General features: G+C 37.6%; 2 protein-coding genes across 2 annotated transcripts in view; one reads left to right on the plus strand and one right to left on the minus strand.

Moving 5' to 3' along the window:
- Nucleotides 1-584: 584 nt before the first annotated feature.
- Nucleotides 585-6,979, plus strand: LOC118801523. The gene is made up of 5 exons (XM_036561830.1): nt 585-829; nt 949-1,284; nt 2,361-2,504; nt 3,750-3,838; nt 6,408-6,979. The coding sequence occupies exons 1-5, from the start codon at nt 805-807 to the stop codon at nt 6,510-6,512; spliced, it is 699 nt and encodes a 232-aa protein (XP_036417723.1). The 5' UTR covers nt 585-804; the 3' UTR covers nt 6,513-6,979.
- A 680-nt stretch (nt 6,980-7,659) lies between these two features.
- The window catches only part of atp6ap2 (ATPase H+ transporting accessory protein 2), a 28,138-nt gene continuing 14,274 nt past the window's right edge, over nt 7,660-21,523 (minus strand). Inside the window, exons 5-9 of the mRNA XM_036561826.1 lie at nt 20,473-20,610; nt 15,738-15,791; nt 14,316-14,465; nt 12,293-12,412; nt 7,660-8,962 (exon numbers count right to left, since the gene is read on the minus strand). Of these exons, the coding sequence (XP_036417719.1) occupies nt 8,768-8,962; nt 12,293-12,412; nt 14,316-14,465; nt 15,738-15,791; nt 20,473-20,610 (657 nt within the window). The 3' untranslated portion in view covers nt 7,660-8,767. The remainder of the gene's footprint in view (nt 8,963-12,292; nt 12,413-14,315; nt 14,466-15,737; nt 15,792-20,472; nt 20,611-21,523) is intronic.

Below are 21,523 nucleotides of genomic sequence, written 5' to 3' on the forward strand. Positions count from 1 at the left end.
TGTAACATTCTTTTCACTAAATTATATAGTTTGGTGTAGAATATGAAGTTTTGGGTGCATTAAGATCAGAAAATTTTGAGTATTTGTCTAATTTTTTGATTTTATAATCATTTTCATTCTTATTTATTTTAGGCCTCATCAGCTTACACAGCTCACTTTACATCAAATCACAAACCTATGTAAAGTAGTTTAGGTGAATAAACAGGCCTCAACTTTGAATTTGCATTGTCTTTTCTGCATGTGATGGGGTTTCACCTCAACTCTTATCAGTGAGATCCACCCACCTACGCGACGTTTGTGGGTGGTAACATTTCCTCTTTTAAATCTCTTGGCACTTTTTTCGGTCAGCTTTTGGATCTATAGGCTTAGAGCTTTGAACACAACTGTTATGAAACTCAAAGCCTGCTACACTTGTTATCTCAAAATCAGCACAGGTTTATTTCAGGTTGAGACTGGAGTGTGAAGCAGCTGAGCTCCATTTACAGAACCTCTGTTTCAGTGTGAGACATTTTTAGTAAAAGTGGGTTCCAGTTTGTACAAATGAGTGTTAATCAAACTAAACGAATGGTCAAAGGGCTTTAACGTCTATGGAAACATCACCTGAATGGTGTGAGTGTGTGTTTCTACACGCGCGAGGCAACTTCTGAAAAAAAGAAAAGAAAAAAAAACTGTGGTCAGAGCAAGTTGAACTCCCACTTCCTCTCAGTTCTTTGGCTCAATTTCTTGTGTTTGTGTCTGAAGCTCAGCAGTGAGCAGAGTGACGGCGACCTCAGTGAACCTTATGAAGAACGTTCGAGCTGCAACATGAAGATCCTACATCTTCACTTTAGTGAGTTTACTGACTTTTGGCTTTGACATAAATTCATAGGTTACAGATTTCCTGACCTTAATTCTAGTTGAAACACAGGATTATTCACTTTGGTGTGTTTCTGCTGTTTCTCTTGCCAGGTCTGCTGCTGTTGTGTGGAGCTGCAGAGTGTTTCACAGATAAGCTGGTGGATTTGGGACAGAATGTGACTTTAAACTGTGACATTTCCACAAAAGACGTATACTGGTTCCTGATGAAGCCCTCACAGCCTCCACTGTATATATTACGATCTTTTGCAAAAGCATCCACAGTGCCTGTGTACAGCAACAGTAGCTTCAGCAAAAGATTCTCACTGCAGATAAATAGTAGTTTAGTTATACACAATATCACTTTGAATGAATTAGGAATTTATTATTGCATGTACAATGACACACCACCTAAAATTAGCACTGGCATCAGGATACTGCACACCAATGGTGAGTACATTGGAACTTTGTACATTTCATCCAGTTACAGTTTTAGTTCACTAACATTAGTATGTAAAAAATAATTGGATCAAATTGTTTTTAATTGCGTTACTGAGTGTTTGTGTCTAAAGCTCTGGGTTATGATTATTATAGATGTCATATCTACTTTCTTCAGATTTATAGTAAATAAATATGTTTTGTTAGTGTTGTTCTTCTAAACCGTTTAAACATCTGAGTTTGCCATCAAAATATATAGCCTATTTTGTCCGTACATAAAACAGCATCATCTGTATCTTGAACATGTTGGATACGCTGAGCCGTCATTTTAATGATAAAGTGAAGTATGAATATAAAATGTCTCACATTTCCAATCATCTTTCAGATTTAAAGCAAAGCAAGACAGTTGATCAGTATTTTGTTCTTCTAAGATCACAATGTGTTTTTAAAAACTAAGATAAATAGAGACTTATTATCTTTGCATCATATCGCTGTTGTTGGAAGAAAAGCTTGTATCTACAAAATGGAAACTTTACAGGAGAAGGAAAAAACATACTTTACTTTTAATGTAAGTCGATGCAACCAAATTTTTTTCCAAGTAATTTTGGGTCATTTCTTTTAGTCTATTCATCATGAAATTTACATACAATGTAAAGACCACAGGCATTTTCAAATTTTTTTTTAGTTAATTTCAAAAACTGAAAAACAACAAAAATGGAGATACAACGTTTTGTTCTGACAGCAGCAATATATATATGTTTGACTTGTTTGATATCGCTGTTGTCGGAAGAAAATGTTTTTTTCAGTTTTTGACATAATTTGAAAATGCCTGTTGTTCTTTAAATTTCATGATGAACGGACCAAAAGAAACGGCATAAAATGACCTGGAAAAAATCTGGTTCCTTTGACTTACATTAAAAGTAAAGTAGGTTTTTTTCCTTCTCCTGTAAAGTCACCATTTTGGACATACCAGGTTTTGTTCTGACAGCCATATGTATGTTTGACATGTTTGATAACTTGATACATGATAAAACTAGAAAAACTGCCTTTATAACAACAAACTGACGCAAGTTAACTTCTCTTTGCAGAATCGTGTTCGGATCATCACAAGACGGAGGAGCATCAGCAGTTACGGAATCACACAGAAGGCCACAAAGAGGTCACAAGACATCAGCAAACCCCTCTCATTATTTCCGGCCTGATGAACTGTGTTCTGCTCTTTGGAGTAATAGGTAGGTTATATTTGCTGTGTAGAGTCCAGCACAGAGCAAATAAACATACTTTAAATCTGTTTTACTGCTACCGAAAGCTGAGCTACTGATCTTGAAGGAGATTCTTAAAGACGTACCTACTACAATATTTATTTCATAGCTGTTTATACAGGTGATCTGTGTGAGATTGAAATCACGTCCATACTGAGGTTCTATGTACAGTTCTGTACAGGCTTAGACACTTAAGCTTATTGTTTAAAACCACTTATCTTGGCGATAAGTGCGTTTTTGCCAGTAAAACACAATATATCTTTATTTATTATACATTTACCTTTATATAATATATATTGCCTAATATAATGCAAATTAAAGTAACAAGAATTTCTTTGTGAGCTAGTTTGAAGTTTGGTTCCAGATTTGTCCTGAATGTCTCCAGCTATTGCATGGATTTGTTAAGCGCTCTTAAGTTAACATATTATTGATAGCATTGATTAGCCAATCCAGAATTGGGAATAATACCGGGCTGCCATGAGGAGAGGAAATGCAAACACGCTGACATATGTAAAGTCACAAGAATGAAGATTATTAGTATTTATTCCAATATAAAAAAAAATTAATGTTTTTTTTGAGTAAATAAATGCTTATTCCACAAATAAATACCTTTGTAATTTTAGTTTTTTTGCATATTTGCGTAGTGCTGTATATTAAAGTAAAAATGACCTCCGATGGGTTCATGTAGTGTAATATCAATGTACAGTCGTATGAAAAGTTTGGGCACCGCTGGTCAAATGTTCAATGTTTAGTTTATTTTCTAAGTGTAAATAAGTGAACACACCCTCTACAGAGAACACATTTTAATGCACAATTACTGCTTATTTGCTGAATTTTACATATTGTAAGAAAAAATACATAAATTGTGGCTTGTGCAAAAATTATGGCTCATTTTATATTTTCCCCCAATATGTTAAACTAAAATTGAGCACTAAAACTGGCAGCAAAATTCACATTAAAGCGTGTTCTCTGTAGAGGATGTGTTAACCCATTAAAATCCTAGGCTTATTACATACCAAGCCTTATTATTCAGTAACTACAGGGACTCCAGTGCAAACTGGCTGAGCTATTCTTAGATTATAAAAGTGTGTAATAAAACTTTGGGCCCTGATCATTTAAAGCGTTAACTTATTTTCAAGATCAACAAAGTGTAACAAAGTGTAATTTTGCTGGGGGTGTTCAAATTTTTGTGTAAACTATCCCTTTATATTTCAGGTCTGACAGTTCAATGCTGCAAAAGGCCAAAACTCCAACCACAACCTCAAGAGTCTAATGTCCAGCGGCATCAAGACCTCAATGTACAGGTGAGCATACTGCATTTAGCTTTTCTGCTATTATCAAAGCTACAGTTGTACGCAAAAGCTGAAAGACCCCTAACAAACAAATAGTCTACAGAGAAAACACTTAAATATGGTAACTTTCAGCAAATTTTAAAGCGGTTTCTATTTATTTGTTGAGTTTAACACATTGAAAAAAATAAAACACTATAATAAACATTCCCTAAACTTTGTACACACCACATTTTTTTTTGATCTGTTAAATTCAGCCAATGAACAGTAATTGTGCATTGTGTTCTCTGTACAGGATGTGTGTTGGCTTTTATTTAGAAAATCAATTTTATATATATATATATATATATATATTTATTTGAAGTTAATATGATGACTTTAGCTTTGTTGTCTGTGTTGGCGTGTGCGCTGTTTGCTGCTGCTGAAATCGAAAGTCCCGTAAGGGTCAGCCAAGAGTCAAGGCAGCTATGCTAACCACTATTTTATCTGCATTAGCATGTGGTAATCACTAATACATAATATGGGTCATTATTATAGTTGAAAAGCAATGTGTTCATACAAGCAGTGCATTAAAGCAGTGAAAGATCAAATATACAGTTTTCAGCCATAAAAGAAAATGGAGTTGTCCACACTTTGCTGCATGAGATTTGCACCGGACCTACGAGGCTAATGTGGGTGAATGTTTTGGCGCTAGCAGTATGACATACAGTCAGACACCACACAGACAAGTCAACTGAGATTACTTAGCACAGTTGTCTAAGCAAAGTGTGTCACAGTGTACAGTTTATATATAGCCAGTGCTCATAAGCTTCCATTACTTGTTAGCTGCATTAGCCTCGTAGCTCCAGTGCTAAAACTCCCACCAATTTTACAAAATTGCTGCACAGTTAAACAGTCGATGTAAGTTTTTGAGAATGATTTGATGGAAAACAGAAAGTCCTAAAAAGACTTTCCAAGTCAGAGCTGTTCACAGTGGTGCTGATAGGAACCAGACGTCCACTTCTAAAGCTCCCTCACAGAAAGTTACTACATGAAATGGTTTTGAATGCACTGCCTGATGACTGAGACACTGTTTTATGATAGTTTTTAGAAATGTTTTGGCCTAAAATGTATTTTTTGTGGCGGAGAGGTGCATGCCGGATGTTGTAAGGCAAAATAGTACTCAAAACAACTTATTTTATAAACATCAATATTACATATAAATAAAGAAGGTACATTCATAGGTTGTACTGAATAGGTAATAAATCTGCAATATTTGTGTTGTAGACATGGGTCGCACTGGTTTTGTGTGAGTTTGTTCTTAGGTTTGTGCATAAAGTCCTAAGTAGTTACCACTCGTTATTTTCAGACTAACCATTTGTTAAATTTGGTTACCCCGTCAATCTGTAAGTCATGCCTTAACTAGTAACAACTAACTAATGCGTACATCGCTTTAACATGAAGATAACATGCTCAATCACAAAACCCGCTTTCATGAAATGTGATGGCAGCTTGTGCTGACTCTTTGCATGCAGTGGATAATTACCTAGTATAGAATAATGTAAACAAGTTAAAAAGAATAAAAATTCATTCTTATAGCCACTGTCTGTTTATCCTTTAATATTTCCTTGCAACAAGCGAATGTGCAGCTATTTTAAACGGCGTGTTCTGGTGATCCAACATTTCTGCAGCTGCAGAGTCTAATTGAGCCAAAGCTGGGGCGTTAATTAGAGCTGTGAGTAAAATCACAACATATAGCATATAGGTTTTAACTTATTCAACCAAAAATGACATATTTTGTCTTTTTTTGTGCAATCTATTATGTTTCCATTGATTTTCCCTTCTGAGCAATGCTAAAAAATGCTAGGGCTGGGTAATATAACAATATATATGATTATCATGATGAATTACTTCACAACACAGTGCGCTTTTCTGAGCATATCACTGCTGTCAGAACAAAACCTTGTATCTCCATTTTTTGTCGTTTGTCTGGTTCCATTGACTTACATTAAAAGTAAAGTGTGTTTTTTCCTTCTCCTGTTAAGGTAATATTTTGGAGATACATGGTTTTCTTCTGACATCAGCAATATCAAAGATATCATGAGTAGTTCATGTTTCTTTGTAAAATTAGTCCAGTTTAACTAGATTTGGTGCCAAATATGACCAAAAAAAAATCATTGTTGTTCACAGTTTTGGACAGTATTTTTTAAAGATGTAGCGCTACTGTCAGTTCCAACTGACTAGATGTCTGAAAAACAAATGTTGTGATATACTGTGTATCGTGAAAATTTAAAAAGTATCGCCCACCTCTAGTTTGTGTGTTGCAAATCATTTAGATTTATTAACTAATAAACCTGAACTGAAGTAAACACTTACGCTATAACTAGCTTACGTTGGAACTTACGTATGGCTGGTGCAGCAGGCGTCTGGTTCCTATCACTACCACTGTAAAGAAATCAGTCAGTCAGTTTCTCTACAATGCAGATTTCACAGTAAACCACTGTGGAAATCTGTGCAGTTCTTCCAAACTACATCTGATAAGTGGGAAGAAATGTGAGAGTTGCCTTTATTAACTAAAATTTCGATCATGCCATTATTCTTTCAGTATGAAGAGATCGAACTACCCACGTCAACCAGCGGTGTGAGGCAGAGTCAAGCCAACAGCACGTACGCTCTGCTACAGTTCCCGAAACCTCGGCAAGGAGCCTGAAGATCTGCACTCATCTTGTTTCACAGACATGTTGGCTATGCAGCAAAAGACGTTTGATTTCTGTCGATTCAACACTGAATTGACATGCAAAGATCAGTACTGGTTGGAGTTGACCTGGCAGAGCTGTGCAACAATAGTTTTGACACCTCCATCAACACTTAAGACGGAGGTGAGATTTACCCTGAGGGTTGATAAGTGTTGGAGGGAGTGTGATGGCGGGTCTGCCATGTGGGTGAAACATCACGTGTCTCTTCCTTCGTACTTCTTATACGTTTGGTCATAAACATGCCCCCCCGCATGCTGTAAGGACACATTTCACTGATTTCCCCACCTCATGACGGCCATTTTGGAGTAACTTTATGGCCTTTCTAACTTCAGTAGTTTCGCTGTTGTCGGAAGAAAACCTCGTATCTCCAAAATGGTAACATTACATGAGAAGGAAAAAACATACTTTACTTTTAATGTAAGTCAATAGAACCAGACTTTTTCCAAGTTATTTTGGGCCGTTTCTTTTGGTCCATTCATCATGAAATTTACACACAATATAAAGGACAACAGACATTTTCAAATTATGTCAAAAACTGAAAAATGGAGATACATGGTTTACATACAAACATTGCCCAGCAGAAAGCTGAAGGACCTTGGACACTTGCATGACCATCATGAGACATTCCACATGACCTAACCTCAAACTGACACTTGAGCACATTAGCTTTTGGCCTAATGGGTCTGTGATAGCAGCCTGATAATGCACGAATATAGAAAGTGTGCTGACTGATTGGAAACTGCATTTCCCAGGTTTGGTGACTAGGCTAATTTCCAGATGGTCGGATGTTATGCAATAACGCGCTGCATGACATTTTGTCTGGGTGACTGAAGTCATGCTAACGGTGAACAAACTTGGTTCCTTCTTCTGAATAAAAACAAATGCTGTGGCCTTGTGACTGAAATAACAGTGAAGACAAGCTTGCTCAGAAATAATGTTGTGCATTTGCGCTGTAGATGCAATAAAGGAGAACTTCGTGTGAACAGCCATGCAACCAAGAACACTTTCAGCCATGAGTTCACACACAGCACCTGTAGCGTCTGTGGCTTCAGCGCTAAACCCGCTTGCACAGGCTTAAAAATGACGACTAAAGCTGTGAAACACTTTCGAATCTCCTCTTTTATTACGGTTCAACTTCTCATTTGTTTAAGACACAAATACAATATTGCAGACAAACTCTGGTCACGCCAGAAATAATCAAACACTCGTTTTCTACGTTCGGCACATCAATTTTACACATTTGTATCTGTACCATAAGCTGTACAAATGCACATGGATGTGATGTGATGAGCATTATATTGCATGTCCAGTGTATCAGGAATAAAAAGAGATCTTTCAAATCAATAACACAATAAATAAAGCTGGGTTTCAATTTGAAGACAATTCAGGAACACAAGAAAACAGCACAGCACACAATCACGAGTGTAGCATGACAAATTAAGCCTGTACATTTTCCACTTACCAAGAAATGCAATGACAGTGAACTTATTTACATCCTGTATCGGCCAGTTCATCTTACAGGCAATGCTAATGTGGCTAATAGTGAATAAAAGTTAGTGGACAGAAATTAGCATAACAGTTTGTTATCGTGTAAAATTAACAATTACTGTCATTTTATTTAATACACAAACTGAACTTTTAAAATGTTTAATTCAAAGTTTCAGGAAACGTTTGGAAACTCAAAGAATTGATTAATAATATATTGTTATTATGATTTTATGATGATCATTTGATCACCTCACTAAATTTATGATGATAATTTTCAATGTTGTACAGCTTTCTCAATTATTATGGAATCATCTACAGCTCTGTTCATCATTCTGGACTCTAGCGGCTTATCAGCTTGCTCATATCTTCAAAAAAACTGGTTTATATTTTCTAAAATATATAAATAAGTCATCCAAAATTTTGAACTTTATGTACCTCCTACAACCTTCCATTAAATTTCTAGCCACATTAGCATTTTTAGGGGTGAAATCTGAACTTAAACTTTACTCAGCTGGTCTCTAGATTCTACCAAACAGCAGGCATCAATAAATATTCTTCAAATATTCATTTAACATTTACAGTTCAATGTGACGTGTCTTTGTACAACGCATTTCAGAAGCATACATACACTGAAGGTTCAAATGGAATCTTATTTAAGTGAGAAACACACATATACACACACTCAACAACATGGAATGGAATGCAAGGGGGAGCGCGACAATTAGTCCATCCGGATCTTCTGATTGGTCATCCTGTAGATGATGCTGTCGTAGCCGGGGTCCATGTTCCAAAGGTTATAAGCAATGACGACGACGGCCAAAGCCAACACGATCATCAGCCACAGCACGATGTTGAAGATCACCGCATACTCATAGTTGTACTTGTAGGCCAGGTTGTAGGGGCTTCCTGGGTTGCTCTGCAACAAACGATAAAAGAACACATTCAGGTGACTGGTACGTTTTAGAAAACAGAAAGTAGGTTAGTGGCATGTGCTGCTGTTTCTGAGCTGCGTGTGTTTAATGCGGCGGCAGGTATAAAAGACAGACTGAAGATTATAAGATCAGACTGCAGCAGGTTTTACAAGAACTGCTTTCTCAAGCTCTCAGTTCTATTCTGAGCAACCAGAGAGACACGGCTAAACATGATGTGGTCAGAATGTCTGTCTTGATGTTTGAGATTTGCGTTTCTCTGCGCTGGGGCTACGGTTTCATTTCATTCTATAAACGTCTGTTTATTCTTCATCAAGCCACTTTAATATATTTTAAAAACCCACTTGCAAGCTGCTCGTCATGTTCTGTATAGGGCTGCTCGATTATTTGGATTAATATTGGAATCACGATTATTTAATGCGATTACTCAATGACTTTGGAAACATCATGCATTTATTAAACTTCAAAAAACTTGTCATTTTTACAGTGGATTTCCAATGAATGATATACATATAATTTAAATTTGCTGCTGTCGGCACAAAACCTCGCATCTCCAAAATGGTAACTTTACAGGACAAGAAATAAACCTACTTAATTTTCAATGTAAGTCAATGGAACCAGCCTTTTTTTTGACAAGTAATTTTGGGTTTTTTCTTTTGGTCCATTCATCATTAAATTTACACACAATGTAAAGGACAACAGGTATCTTCAAATTATGTCAAAAACTGAAAACCGACCAAAATGGAGATACAAGTTTTATATATACATTTTTTTTTCACACACACACACACACACACACACACACACACACACACACTCCTAACCATATATAAAAATACTAAACAAAATAAATTAGATGAGTTTGGGCTTTTAGGAAGGGGTGAAAGCGCAGTAAAGGAAAGATGTGCACTGGATTTATAACACAAAACAATATGAGAGCAACATTGCAGAACGGAATGAGGCACAATAATTGTTTTATCTCCGTTATCTTGTTTTCATAAATCCAGGGAACCAAAATTGTAACTAAAAATAAATTTGGATTAATTTGATTTGTACTTCTAGGACTTAGTCTTAGCAGGAAAAGCTACCCTGTAAAGCTTCCATATAATGACACTCTACCCTATTGTTTATTACCTCGCAATGCTTTCTGAATGTAAGAATCCTACTAACTGCAACTTTAAGGCCAATCGGCTATTGAAAAAAGCTTGGGCTGTTGAACAAGAAGCTCTACTAGAGCCAGTTAATCTGCCTCTCCAATAAAGAGAAAGCTCAGAATTGCCTCTGTTCCAGTCTACTAGAGTAGATATTCTTACTCCTTTTGGCTTGTGTCATTAAAGTAATCTCAGGGATAGGACGGTATGCTGAGGACCCTAGCGAGTTACTGGAAGTATAAAATAAAAGTCTGTAAATTTTTTATTTAAAGCGGTATGTAATATTTGGGGATTTAGAGACCTCTCTGGTTGAAATGTGTAACTGCATGCAACACTGCCTTTTCGCCCACTTCCCCAAGTGGATGAATCTGATGACTAAGAGAACTCAGTAAAAACGTTTAGACGGTTGCGCCACTTGGGTCCCCTTTCTAATTTTTAGAGAACTTGAGGCCATGCTCAACCAAAACAAACTTGTCAATAAACAAACTACTACCGCATATGTACGAAGAAAATCTGGTCAAATCATCCCATTTGTCCACTAACTGGCTAACAAAATAAAGGTAAATAAAAAGCAGCACATGACAATAAGAGCTTTGTAACAACAGTTTTATCGAGTTGTTTTAATATTTATTTTTTGCAATTTTCTCTCTCAACTCTCACCCACGCCTCCCCTGCAATTCCTTCACGACCCAATAGGGGGCCTATGGTTTGAATACCTCTGCTCTACACAAAGCTGTCTGAAAGCATGCATGCAAAGCCAGTCTTTGGCTGTTATACTGACGCTCACATTAAGGGGAAAGGTAAGAGTTTTGGTGAGAGTTCGTGGTGAGGTTACAGTTCCTCGATTTCAGAAGAATCAAAGAAGTTGTTAAGACTGTGGGCTGTTGAGAATGTGCGTTCATTAGCTCATTAGCTACCATGTAGCAGACCAAAAGTAGGTCAACTGCATATTTTCCTGTAAGGGCCTCTGTGGTTTTGATATAATAATAACTAAACAACATGTGCGTCTGGGCAGACGTCTGTTTGTAATGTGCTTTCAGTGCAGCATGTGATGCTAAAAATAATGCTCTGGTATGGCCAGAGTTTGTCTTAAACAAATGAGAAGTTGAAACGTAATGAAAGAGGAGACTGGAAAGTGTTTCACAGCTTTCATTTAAAAACAAACAAAAAAAAACAAACAAAAAAACGCTGCACTATAGAATATGGTGCTTGAAGTTCATTCATAATCAGTGTGTTATTGTCTTAAAGTGAACACTAAAATTTACAGTTTTGCTCTTATTTGAAATGCAGCCAATTAGCCAATCTTATACAGTGTCAGAAAGCACATAAGCGAGACGATTAGAGATAACAATGTGCTTTGACGCAAGGATATGCAATTCTGCAAGATGCTAACTGATTCATTAAGTGTGTCGTGGCTCCAGTACAAAACTAAAGCAAACAGGTCTTGGCTGAATGACTTTAACTGGGGTAAATTTGTGTAAATTAAACTACTGCTTTAATATACTACATCACACTGAGTGCTTTTGCATCATAATCTGATTTCTGCAGTTATCTGATTATTCAAATGGTCACGTAAACACCATACTCCGATCTGGAAATCCGATTCAGAAATCCAATAAAGATGCTGGATTTTAGCTCAGTAATCAGATTTCTCAGCACATGTGAACTCTTACTCTGATTTCTTTCAGATTTTTCCATCTGCATATGCGCGAAACGGACAGCGGTACCAGAAATAAGCAAGCAGTGTCGCGCGAGAGCAAAACACTTTTGAAGCGACGTTGAAACCAAACACGAAATGAAGGATTTGAATAATCTTCATCTTCTAGATGATGTATGTTCATATTTTCAGGTAAAGTGGCGCAATGTTAAGCTGTGGTATGAAGTTTAAGTTTTACGTTACGTTTACGTCACGTCTTCTTCTGAGTTTATTGGCCGGTTGCAAAGCAGAAATCTGATTACTGTCTGACTCATGTAGACCCGGAGTTTCCCCATTATCTGACTACTCACGTGCGTGTAAATGTGTTGATCGGATTACTGACAAAATCTGATTTTCTGCAGTTATCAGATTATTAAGTGCATGTGAACGCGCTCACTGATAGTTTCAGTTGTGTGGCAGCAGAGATCAGCAGGGAACAAACCCATGATTGACCATGTAGATATACTCACAATCTGCTTGGTCTCCAGGATGGAGCGAGACTTCCTGGTGAGTGGAGCCTCGAAAGTCTTCACGGTCACCACCTCCACCACTGCGTTGTTGCCATAGACACTGTAAACGTCGTCAGCAAACTAGAAAGCAAAAGGCAGAACGACAATGGCGGTTACGACTGAAGGGATTACGCCTGTGGTCAGAACTTTTCAGTAGTACTGTGGAGAGTGAAGCGCTGTAGAAAAACTTCTCATATACGAGTGGTTCCCATGCCTGGTCCTGGAAGACCCCCACCGTGCACATTTCCCAGCTCCTAACACACTTAACTCAACTAATCAGATAAATAACAAGCTCTTCTGTCATATACCAAGGGTGTCCATTTCCAGTCCTAGTAGAACAGGGTCCAACACTGTTTTGTGATTTTCTTGTTCAAACACACCAACTAAATCCAGGGACTAACTGCAGAGTTGAGTGCGGAGCAGGGCTGCACGATATGGACATAAAATTCGAAAAAACAAATACAGAAGTACTAATATCTACTTACATAAGAACTGCAACCACATATTTTGTGTACTGTAAGGCTGAAAAACAGTCGGTATTCCCTGAACAGCTTTTCTATAAAGGCTACAAAACAAATATACATATTTAATTATTTAAAAAATGCCCCTAATGTCGATTACTGCTCCACAAGCTTTAGACACAACTCTAGGAGTGAGAGTAGTGATCATGTTTTAAAAATTTTTAAAGGTTTGTAATCAAACAATCTGGGGTGATGTCTATGATTGTTCAGGCTGCGAATGAAACTGTAATTATTTTCTAATTAGTTATTTTCCCAAGAAAATCAGAATATGCACTTTTTTTCTGGCTTGAGGCTTGAACCTTTGGACTTTTTGTGTTTGGTTGCTTCTGATTGGTCAAACTCCTCCACAGGCAGTTCGAAAACTCCACACTATTTAGGTAAATTTTTCTTTACTTAAAATCTAAAACAAAAAAAACCCCCCTAAAAATTGTGATTTCAACACAGCTTTTAAATTGAGTTTTCAATATAAAAACGATAAATTTTCCAGCCTTTGTAATTTTTTGAGCTGTGCATGTGAAGAGAAACAGCTTGTCTATATATTTAATCCCTGCATAGCACACTATTGGCTGTGCAGTCAGTGTGTGAAGAAAACAGTGTTTGGTCTTTGCGATCACCGTCTATTTGCAGCAAAAGTACCTCCAACATTCCTCCATCTCTAATTGGAACCAATATTCAACAAGCATAAAAGTCGCTAGTAGTTTGATGATGTCTTGGTAGGTAGCTAAATTTCCATTTAAGGTGGAACAAGAAATTTAGAACAAGAAGCTGGTGAATATCTGACCTCAGCTTCATATCACTGAAGAATTAGGGGTGGGTAATAATAAATAATTGCCCCCCTCTTTGATGGCATATGTGTCCCTAAATGTAACTAAAGCCCAGCAGCGAGGAGCTGAACTTTACCCTCCTCTGCTGTCACTGCAGACTGGCAGCGTCGCCTACAGAGCAGCGCTAGTAGCTGTTAATGAAGTGATGCTCTTTTATTTGAGGGTCCCATTTCAGACGGAAGATTTCAACCACTACCCTGTAATGCAGTTTCAAGGGACAAGACAAAACACGAAAACAAGGGGTAGCGGTAAAAATAAGAGATGGGACTGGGCCTAAAGCTGCTTGGGCCGAAAGTTTTCAATCTTTTTTAGCAGGGGTGTGAAATTCGAGTCCTGGCCTCCACCGCCCTGCAGGAAGTTCCTATTTTCCCTCTTCTAACGTGCCAAGTTCAATATGAACAGTCCAATGAGGTGTTCTTACTGAGGTAGAATGCTAGATTCCAGACCTGGAGGGCCAAAGAGTTTGATTCCCCTTTGGATACTTTCCAAAAGGAAAAGGAAAGTGATTCATTTGGAACATGGCACATATGCATCAGTACCTCAGAGCAGCAGTGCTGATCTTGTGTCTACTCAAGGCCAAATGGGTTCTAGATTACCATTTCTTCTGAGATGTTTGACAAAACACCCTCTAGTGTTTACCTTCTGTAGCACAGATGCCAGAATCTTGGTGGCATCCTGGAATTGGGGTGAATCGTTGCCGTAGCGACGAGCAATTTCCTCCAAACCGGCCAGCTCCAAGGAGAACAGGTCAGGAGCCTGGTCCTTGGCCAAGTGCTTATGCCTCTGCAGCTGGAGAGATAGGAAGAGAGTAAGAAAGACCATTATAAAGAATCAAGAGACAGAGATAATGTTATATACAGACATACCGAGAGAGAAAAGAAGTGAGAGGGACTGAAACAAAGAGAGTCATGGCCTTAATCACTACTGAAACGACCTTATCAGCCCAGAAAAACACTGCTACATTGACAAAACGTGGATGTGAAATAAGCTACATCCTTAAAATTCCTTCACAACATGCAACTGTGTCCTTATTTACGTCAGAAACACCTGCCATAGCGGTTCACTATATAGGTGGACAACACAGTGACAGTAGCTGATCTATTGAGATGAGTCGAGTCTCGCCACAAAAAAATGCATCACGAATAATCAAAGAAAAACATTCCTCAATGAGTGTTTGCAACGAATCCTTATTTCATCATGACAATGGGGAAAAAAACATTCTGCACGTGTAACAAACAGGATGTGCAACTTGTATAACCGAAGAATGTCAAAAATTTCCCTTTCAAAACTGGATCAACTGGAGTCCCTAAATGATTAAAAGGAAGCACTAAGTGATGTAACATGGTGGTAAACATGCACCTGTCCCAACTATTTTGAAAAGGTGCTGCAGGCATCAAATCAGGAATTCATTTGCAAAAATGTTACCTCCTACAAATAAAAATTCACAAAAAAATGAATATTAACAAAAGACAAAATGTAAAATATTGTGTGTGTGCACTGGATTCAGTCTCACTTTATTTGGGTAGTTATAAATAATCTACTGATGTTCAAACTGTTAAACTATCTGTTGAAACTTAGTTCTAAACAGTGGTGGGGTTTAGCGTTAGGATTTGGACCAGGGTTGGGTTTAGGTTTTGGGTTGTGGTTAAGGTTAGGGTTAAAGTGTTTAAGACAATGATGGTCCATTTAGTAGATATTTAGTTGAATGTAACTTGAAAGTAAAGTATCTACAAAACATCTAAACTGGACTATCCAAATGAAGTGTTACCCTGAATTCAATTTAATACAGATTAAACAAAATATACTAAATCACCACTTTCTGTTTTTATAAGCATTTCACATAAAGTCAATTTTGAAAGTTTATAAATTGTTTAGCAACATAAAAGCTACAAAGTGCATTTATATAACAAAATGGCCAATGAGTGTAGGTACAAGGTAGGTGTACCTAATTAGTTGACAACTCAGGGTATGTATAGGTGCATTGTGTAACCCTTCAGTGGTCTCAAACACATCAGTGCTGTCTTGGTTTTATATTGTAGAACAGAGAGTGAAGAGACTTACCAGAGCGGAGATGTCATGCAACACTTGAACCTCAGACAGGAACAGCAGATCAGCCTGGATAAGAGAGAAAAACAAATTACCACAAGTGAGCACATCTGCAAACAACCGCATGCGTGCTACCAAGCACATTTACAGGATTACCACCTTGGTCTGCTGTCAAACCGTGAATGATTCCGATCTAACATTAAATAAGCTTTTAAATCAGTACACGCAGAGCTGTTTAGTGAGTATTAAACGACACAGTAGGGGCAGGTGTTGGCTTTGTGTTTATGTTTAGAATAGGAGAATGGTCTAGGAGTTCGTATCAATCTTAAATAGAATAGTTTAGCAAAATTTACACAGTTGTCCCCATAACCCCAAATCTAGTTAGTCAGCCAAGATTGGTTTGGTGTCTGAAGTTTGCTTCTTTAATTTTACACTGGAACTACAAGGGTAATGCAATTGACTAGTAATATGTGCTTATAAGCACCAATTAGCACTGTGCAAACTGCATCCCTAAACCACCACTCATTTGCCTCTGAGTTGTTAAGCAATCTGTATAATTACATTGGTATTACATCATTCACTAAGAATAAGAATAAAATGATCAACTGGTAAAAATGATAAATTCCCAATAGCAAAATAATTTTGCATATGATTAACCTCAAAATGTAATAAATTCCAAATAATGAAATTAGGTATTACATTATCATTACAAATTTTTTTTTAGAAATCATTTAGATTCTGTATTACATTATTGGACAGTTATTAGATTATTGGTGTTTATTATAGGCAAAATATCATCACATTTCTGGGTGTTACTTCAATACTTGGTCCTACAGACCTGATCATGAAATTTTAATGAATGACAATTACAACCCCATTTACAGAAAAGTAGGGATGCTGTGCAAAATGTAAATAAAAACAAAACGCAAATCATTTAAACCCCATATTTCATTGAAAATAGTAAAAGACAACATATCAGAGGTTGAAACTGAGAAATTTTATTGTTTTTTGAAAAATATTTGCCCATTGTGAATTTGATGGCAACAACTGGTTCTAAAAAAAGTTGGGACGAGGGCAACAAAAGGCTGGTAAAGCTATGTAATGCTAAAAAAACACCTTGTGGTTGATTGGCAACAGGTCAGTTACATGACTGGGTCTAAAAAAGCATCTCAGAGAGGTGAAGTCTTTCAGAAGTAAAGATGGGAAGTGGTTCACCACTCTGTGAAAGACTGCACGATGAAATAGTTCAACAATTCAAGAATAACATTTGCTTTTCATCATCTATGGTACATAACTGCATTAAGAGATTCAGAGAATCTGGAGAAATCTCTGCATGCAAGGGACAAGGCCAAAAACCAGTATTTGCTGGTCGTGATCTTTGGGCCCTCAGGCAGCACTGCATTAAAAACAGACATGTAGTGGAAATCACTGCATGGGCTCAGAAACACTTCTGAAAACCAGTGTCTGTGAAAACAGTTAAAACTCAAACTACAGAAGCAAACCACATATTAACAGCATCCAGAAACGCCACCTTCTCTGGGCCTGAGCTCATTTAAAATGGACTGAGGGGAAGTGGAAAAGTGTCCTGTGGTCCGACGAATCAGCATTTGAAATTCTTTTTGGAAATCATGGACACTCCGGGCTAAAGACCACTCAGCTTGTTATCAGTGCACAGTTCAATAGCCAGTATTCATGATGGTATAAGGGCGCATTAGTGCACACGGCATGGGTGACATGCACATCTGTGAAGGCACCATTAATGCTGAACAGTATATACATGTTTTGGCAACATATGCTGCCATCCAGACGACGTCTTTTTCAGGGAAGGCCTTGATTATTTCAGCAAGACAATGTCAAACCACATTCTGCATGTATTACAACAGCATTGCTCCTTATTAAAGAGTCTGGGTGCTAAACTGACCTGCCTGCAGTCCAGACCTGTCACCACTGAAAACATTTGGCACATTATAAAATGAAAAATACAACAAAGGAGACTCTGAACTGATGAGCAGCTGAAATTCTGTATCAAACAAGAACGGAAAAACATTTCACTTTCAAAACTACAGCAGTGTCTCCTCAGTTCCCAAACACTTACAGAGTTGTTAAAAGAAGAGGTGATGAAACACAGTGGTAATGGGGTTGTAATTGCCAAACAAAGTGTGATTGACAGTTTGTCTTTTTGTATGTTGTTGTATGTAACTACTGAAGGAATTCCTAGCTGTCCATTAATAGTAGCTCCAAACTCTGGGCCTGGGCTTGTATGAGTAATATATTTCACCTAAATTATCATGGTACACCATTATATTAAACATTATATCAAGTATAAAGATTTTCCTCCACTACCACTATATATATTATATATATATATATATATATATATATATATATATATATATATATATATAAAATGTATTACTTATGTGATTCTTGACTATGTAATTCTCTCATACACACATACACTGATCAGGCATAACATTATGACCACCTCCTTGTTTCTACACTCATTGTCCAGTTTATCAGCTCCACTTACTATATAGGTGCACTTTGTAGTTCTACTGTTACAGACTGTAGTCCATCTGTTTCTCTGATACTTTGTTAGCCCCCTTTTACCCTGTTCTTCAGTGGTCAGGACCCCAGGGACCCTCACAGAGCAGGTACTATTTGGGTGGTGGATCATTCTCAGCACTGCAGTAACACTGATGTGGTGGTGGTGTGTTAGTGAGTGTTGTGCTGGTACGAGTGGATCAGTCACAGCAGTGGTGCTGGAGTTTTTAAACACTGTGTCCACTCACTGTCCACTCTATTAGACACTCCTACCTTGTCAGTCCACCTTGTAGATGTAAAGTCAGAAACGATAGCTCATCTGCTGCTGCACAGTTTGTGTTGGTCATCCTCTAGTCCTTCATCAGTGGTCAAAGGACGCTGCCCACAGGACGCTGTTGGCTGGATATTTTTGGTTGGTGGACTATTCTCAGTCCAGCAGTGACACGGAGTTTAAAACTCCAGCAGCACTGCTGTGTCTGATCCACTCAGACCAGCGCAACACACACTAACACACCACCACCACGTCAGTGTTACTGCAGTGCTGACAATGATCCACCACCCAAATAGTACCTGCTCTGTGAGGGTCCATGGGGGTCCTGACCACTGAAGAACAGGGTAAAAGGGGGCTAACTAAGCATGCAGAGAAACATACATATATATACATATGTATGTTTCTCCTCTAAAGTTACTGTCTTGGAGATCTGGGTTTTTGTTCCCACAGTGACAATATAGTCCAGCATGTTTAAAGAAATAAGAAGAGATGGACACAAGACAAATACAGAATGTCTCTTCTTCTATTCGGGATGCTTCAGAGGACAATTGTCATTTTTGAATAACAGCTCTTTTTGTGTTCTGTTCCCCAACTTAGAATCAGAACAAACACTGGGGCAAATTAATAAGTAATACTGATGGATTCTTTGCGCACAGCTACGTCAAAACTGCCATTCTCCCACATCAAGCTTTCCTTTGTTGCCTATTTTTTTGTTTTGGTCATTAATCAACTGCGATGACTGAAGAAAAAAGCAGGTCTGAAAAATGGTTGTAGAGAAATAAACTATTACGAGTATCGCAGGTTGGGGGAAAACAACTGTGTTTTGAGGACAGACAAACTGCCAAAGCTGAAAAAACATAACTGTCAACAAAATTACCCATACAGACCAACAGAGCTCAGCCCTGTTGATAGAGTTATACAATCTGCCACAACAACCTCTGCAAACCTCCCATCAGCATCGGGAAAGAAAGCCAATGTTACTATATATTTAAAAGCACTGATTTATAGAAGAATATGTTTAATAGACAAACTGTAATGATTTCCCAATAATATTGTCTAGAAATGTGACAATATTTTGTACTTAACTTGGTCAAAAATGTAATAAATGCCAATAATCCAATAACTTGCCCATGAGTACATGATAATGAAATATCTTTTTACATTATTGGAAATGTATTACATTTTCAGGTTAATAATTTGTAATATTTTGTTAAATTATTGAGAATATCATATTTTTTTTCTCAAATAATATAATACTTTGTTTTATATCACAATGTTCATTTCTAGTCCATATTTTAATGCATGAATGAACTGTAAGAGACCTTTAGCAACGACTTTTTAAAGTATTACATCACACACTGAGAATAAATCAATGATGATCAAGTTGTAAATATGACAGAATCCCAATAATATAATAGTGTTTCATATGATCAACCTCAGAATGTAATAAATTCCCAATAAAAATAATTACGTATAACATTATTACACAGTTATTAGATTATTGGTGTTTATTAAGGGCAAAATATTATTATATTTCTGGGTGTTGCTACAATATTTGGTTCTACCGACCTGATCATGACATTTTATTCAATGACAATTAATTGCCAAACAAATTAAGATTGACAGTTTGTCTTTTTGTATCTTGCTGTATGTAACTACTGAAGGACAGGACTAAAATAGCCAAACTGGCTGATTAGCTCTCTTACTTCCTAGCTGTTGATATTTACTGGCTCCAAACTCTGGGCTCGTATCGCTAATACTGTAATAAAAGTGTAAAGGTTTTCCTCCGCCACTGCTATAAATGGAGCAGAGAGCCACTCCAGATTCAGCCAGACAGTGTGTGTGTGTGTGTGTGTGTGTGTGTGTGTGTGTGTGTGTGTATGTGTGTGTGTGTGTATGTGTGTGTGTGTGCGCGCGTGTGTGTGCGTGTGTTACCTCGCTGTTTCGGCTGAGTGAATGGAGTGGAAGAGAGTGCAGCACTGATCCGTCCTGAGACAGACGTGCTCTGATCTGCTGCAGAGTGACGGGCAGATCCTCAAACACTGTGTTCGCCATCCCCATCATATACAGCCTCTGCACACAAAAAAACAAAACAGCGTTAGCCAGATCAATAAACAGACACACATACATTGGATACTTTTCCTTTCATTATTTGTCTCTCGCAGCTTATTGAAATAAACAAAAGTTGTGTGGAAAGTGCAGATTCTCAACAATCTGTTCCACATTTGTGTTTCCAAGTAGGAGATATTTTCTTAAGATTTGAATTTGAATAGTTTTGTAGAAATAAAAACTCTGTACACAATCTACCAATAGATATACTTAAGCAATAGAACACGAGAAGGACCTCGAGTTCTATTGCTTTTATACAATAGTTAAATAAATACAGTAATAAATTAATAAACTGGGCCGTGAACGCGGCGTTTAATATGTTTTAATGTTCGCAGTTCCTTCACCAAATTATAGTTCCTTAACGAGCAGCTTGTTGCTACGTCACAGTAACGAACTCCGCCCACTCGCTGCACAGCCGGCAGTTCGTTCTCCAGCTCCTTACACTAAATTCCCAAACTGTCATCACCACTGAGCAGCTTTTCAGTCGGCAGCTGTGACAGAAGAACAGCTAAACAACCTGGAATTAGCCAGGAATTAACCTAATGCCATTCGCCAAACGTGTAGTCTGATCTTCAGAGTCTGACCAAATCAGACTGAGCCATAAAACTACTGCAATATCAAGTTCAGCTCAGTTTTGTCAGTTTTTGCCTGATCAATATTAATGTTGTTTTGTTCCAGTCAGTCTGTAAAGCATCTTACAGCCCGTTTAGTTTGGCGAATGGTGTTGGGTTCATTTCTGGCTGATTCCAGGTTGTTTAGCTGTTCTTCTGTCACAGCTGCCGACTGAAAAGCTGCTCAGTGGTGATGACAGTTTGGGAATTTAGTGTAGTCTCATCTTCAGAGTCTGACCAAATCGGCTGACGGTCAAATCTGATCT

The sequence above is a fragment of the Colossoma macropomum genome, unplaced genomic scaffold (genome assembly GCF_904425465.1).
Source record: "Colossoma macropomum unplaced genomic scaffold, Colossoma_macropomum, whole genome shotgun sequence".
NCBI lineage: Eukaryota > Metazoa > Chordata > Actinopteri > Characiformes > Serrasalmidae > Colossoma > Colossoma macropomum.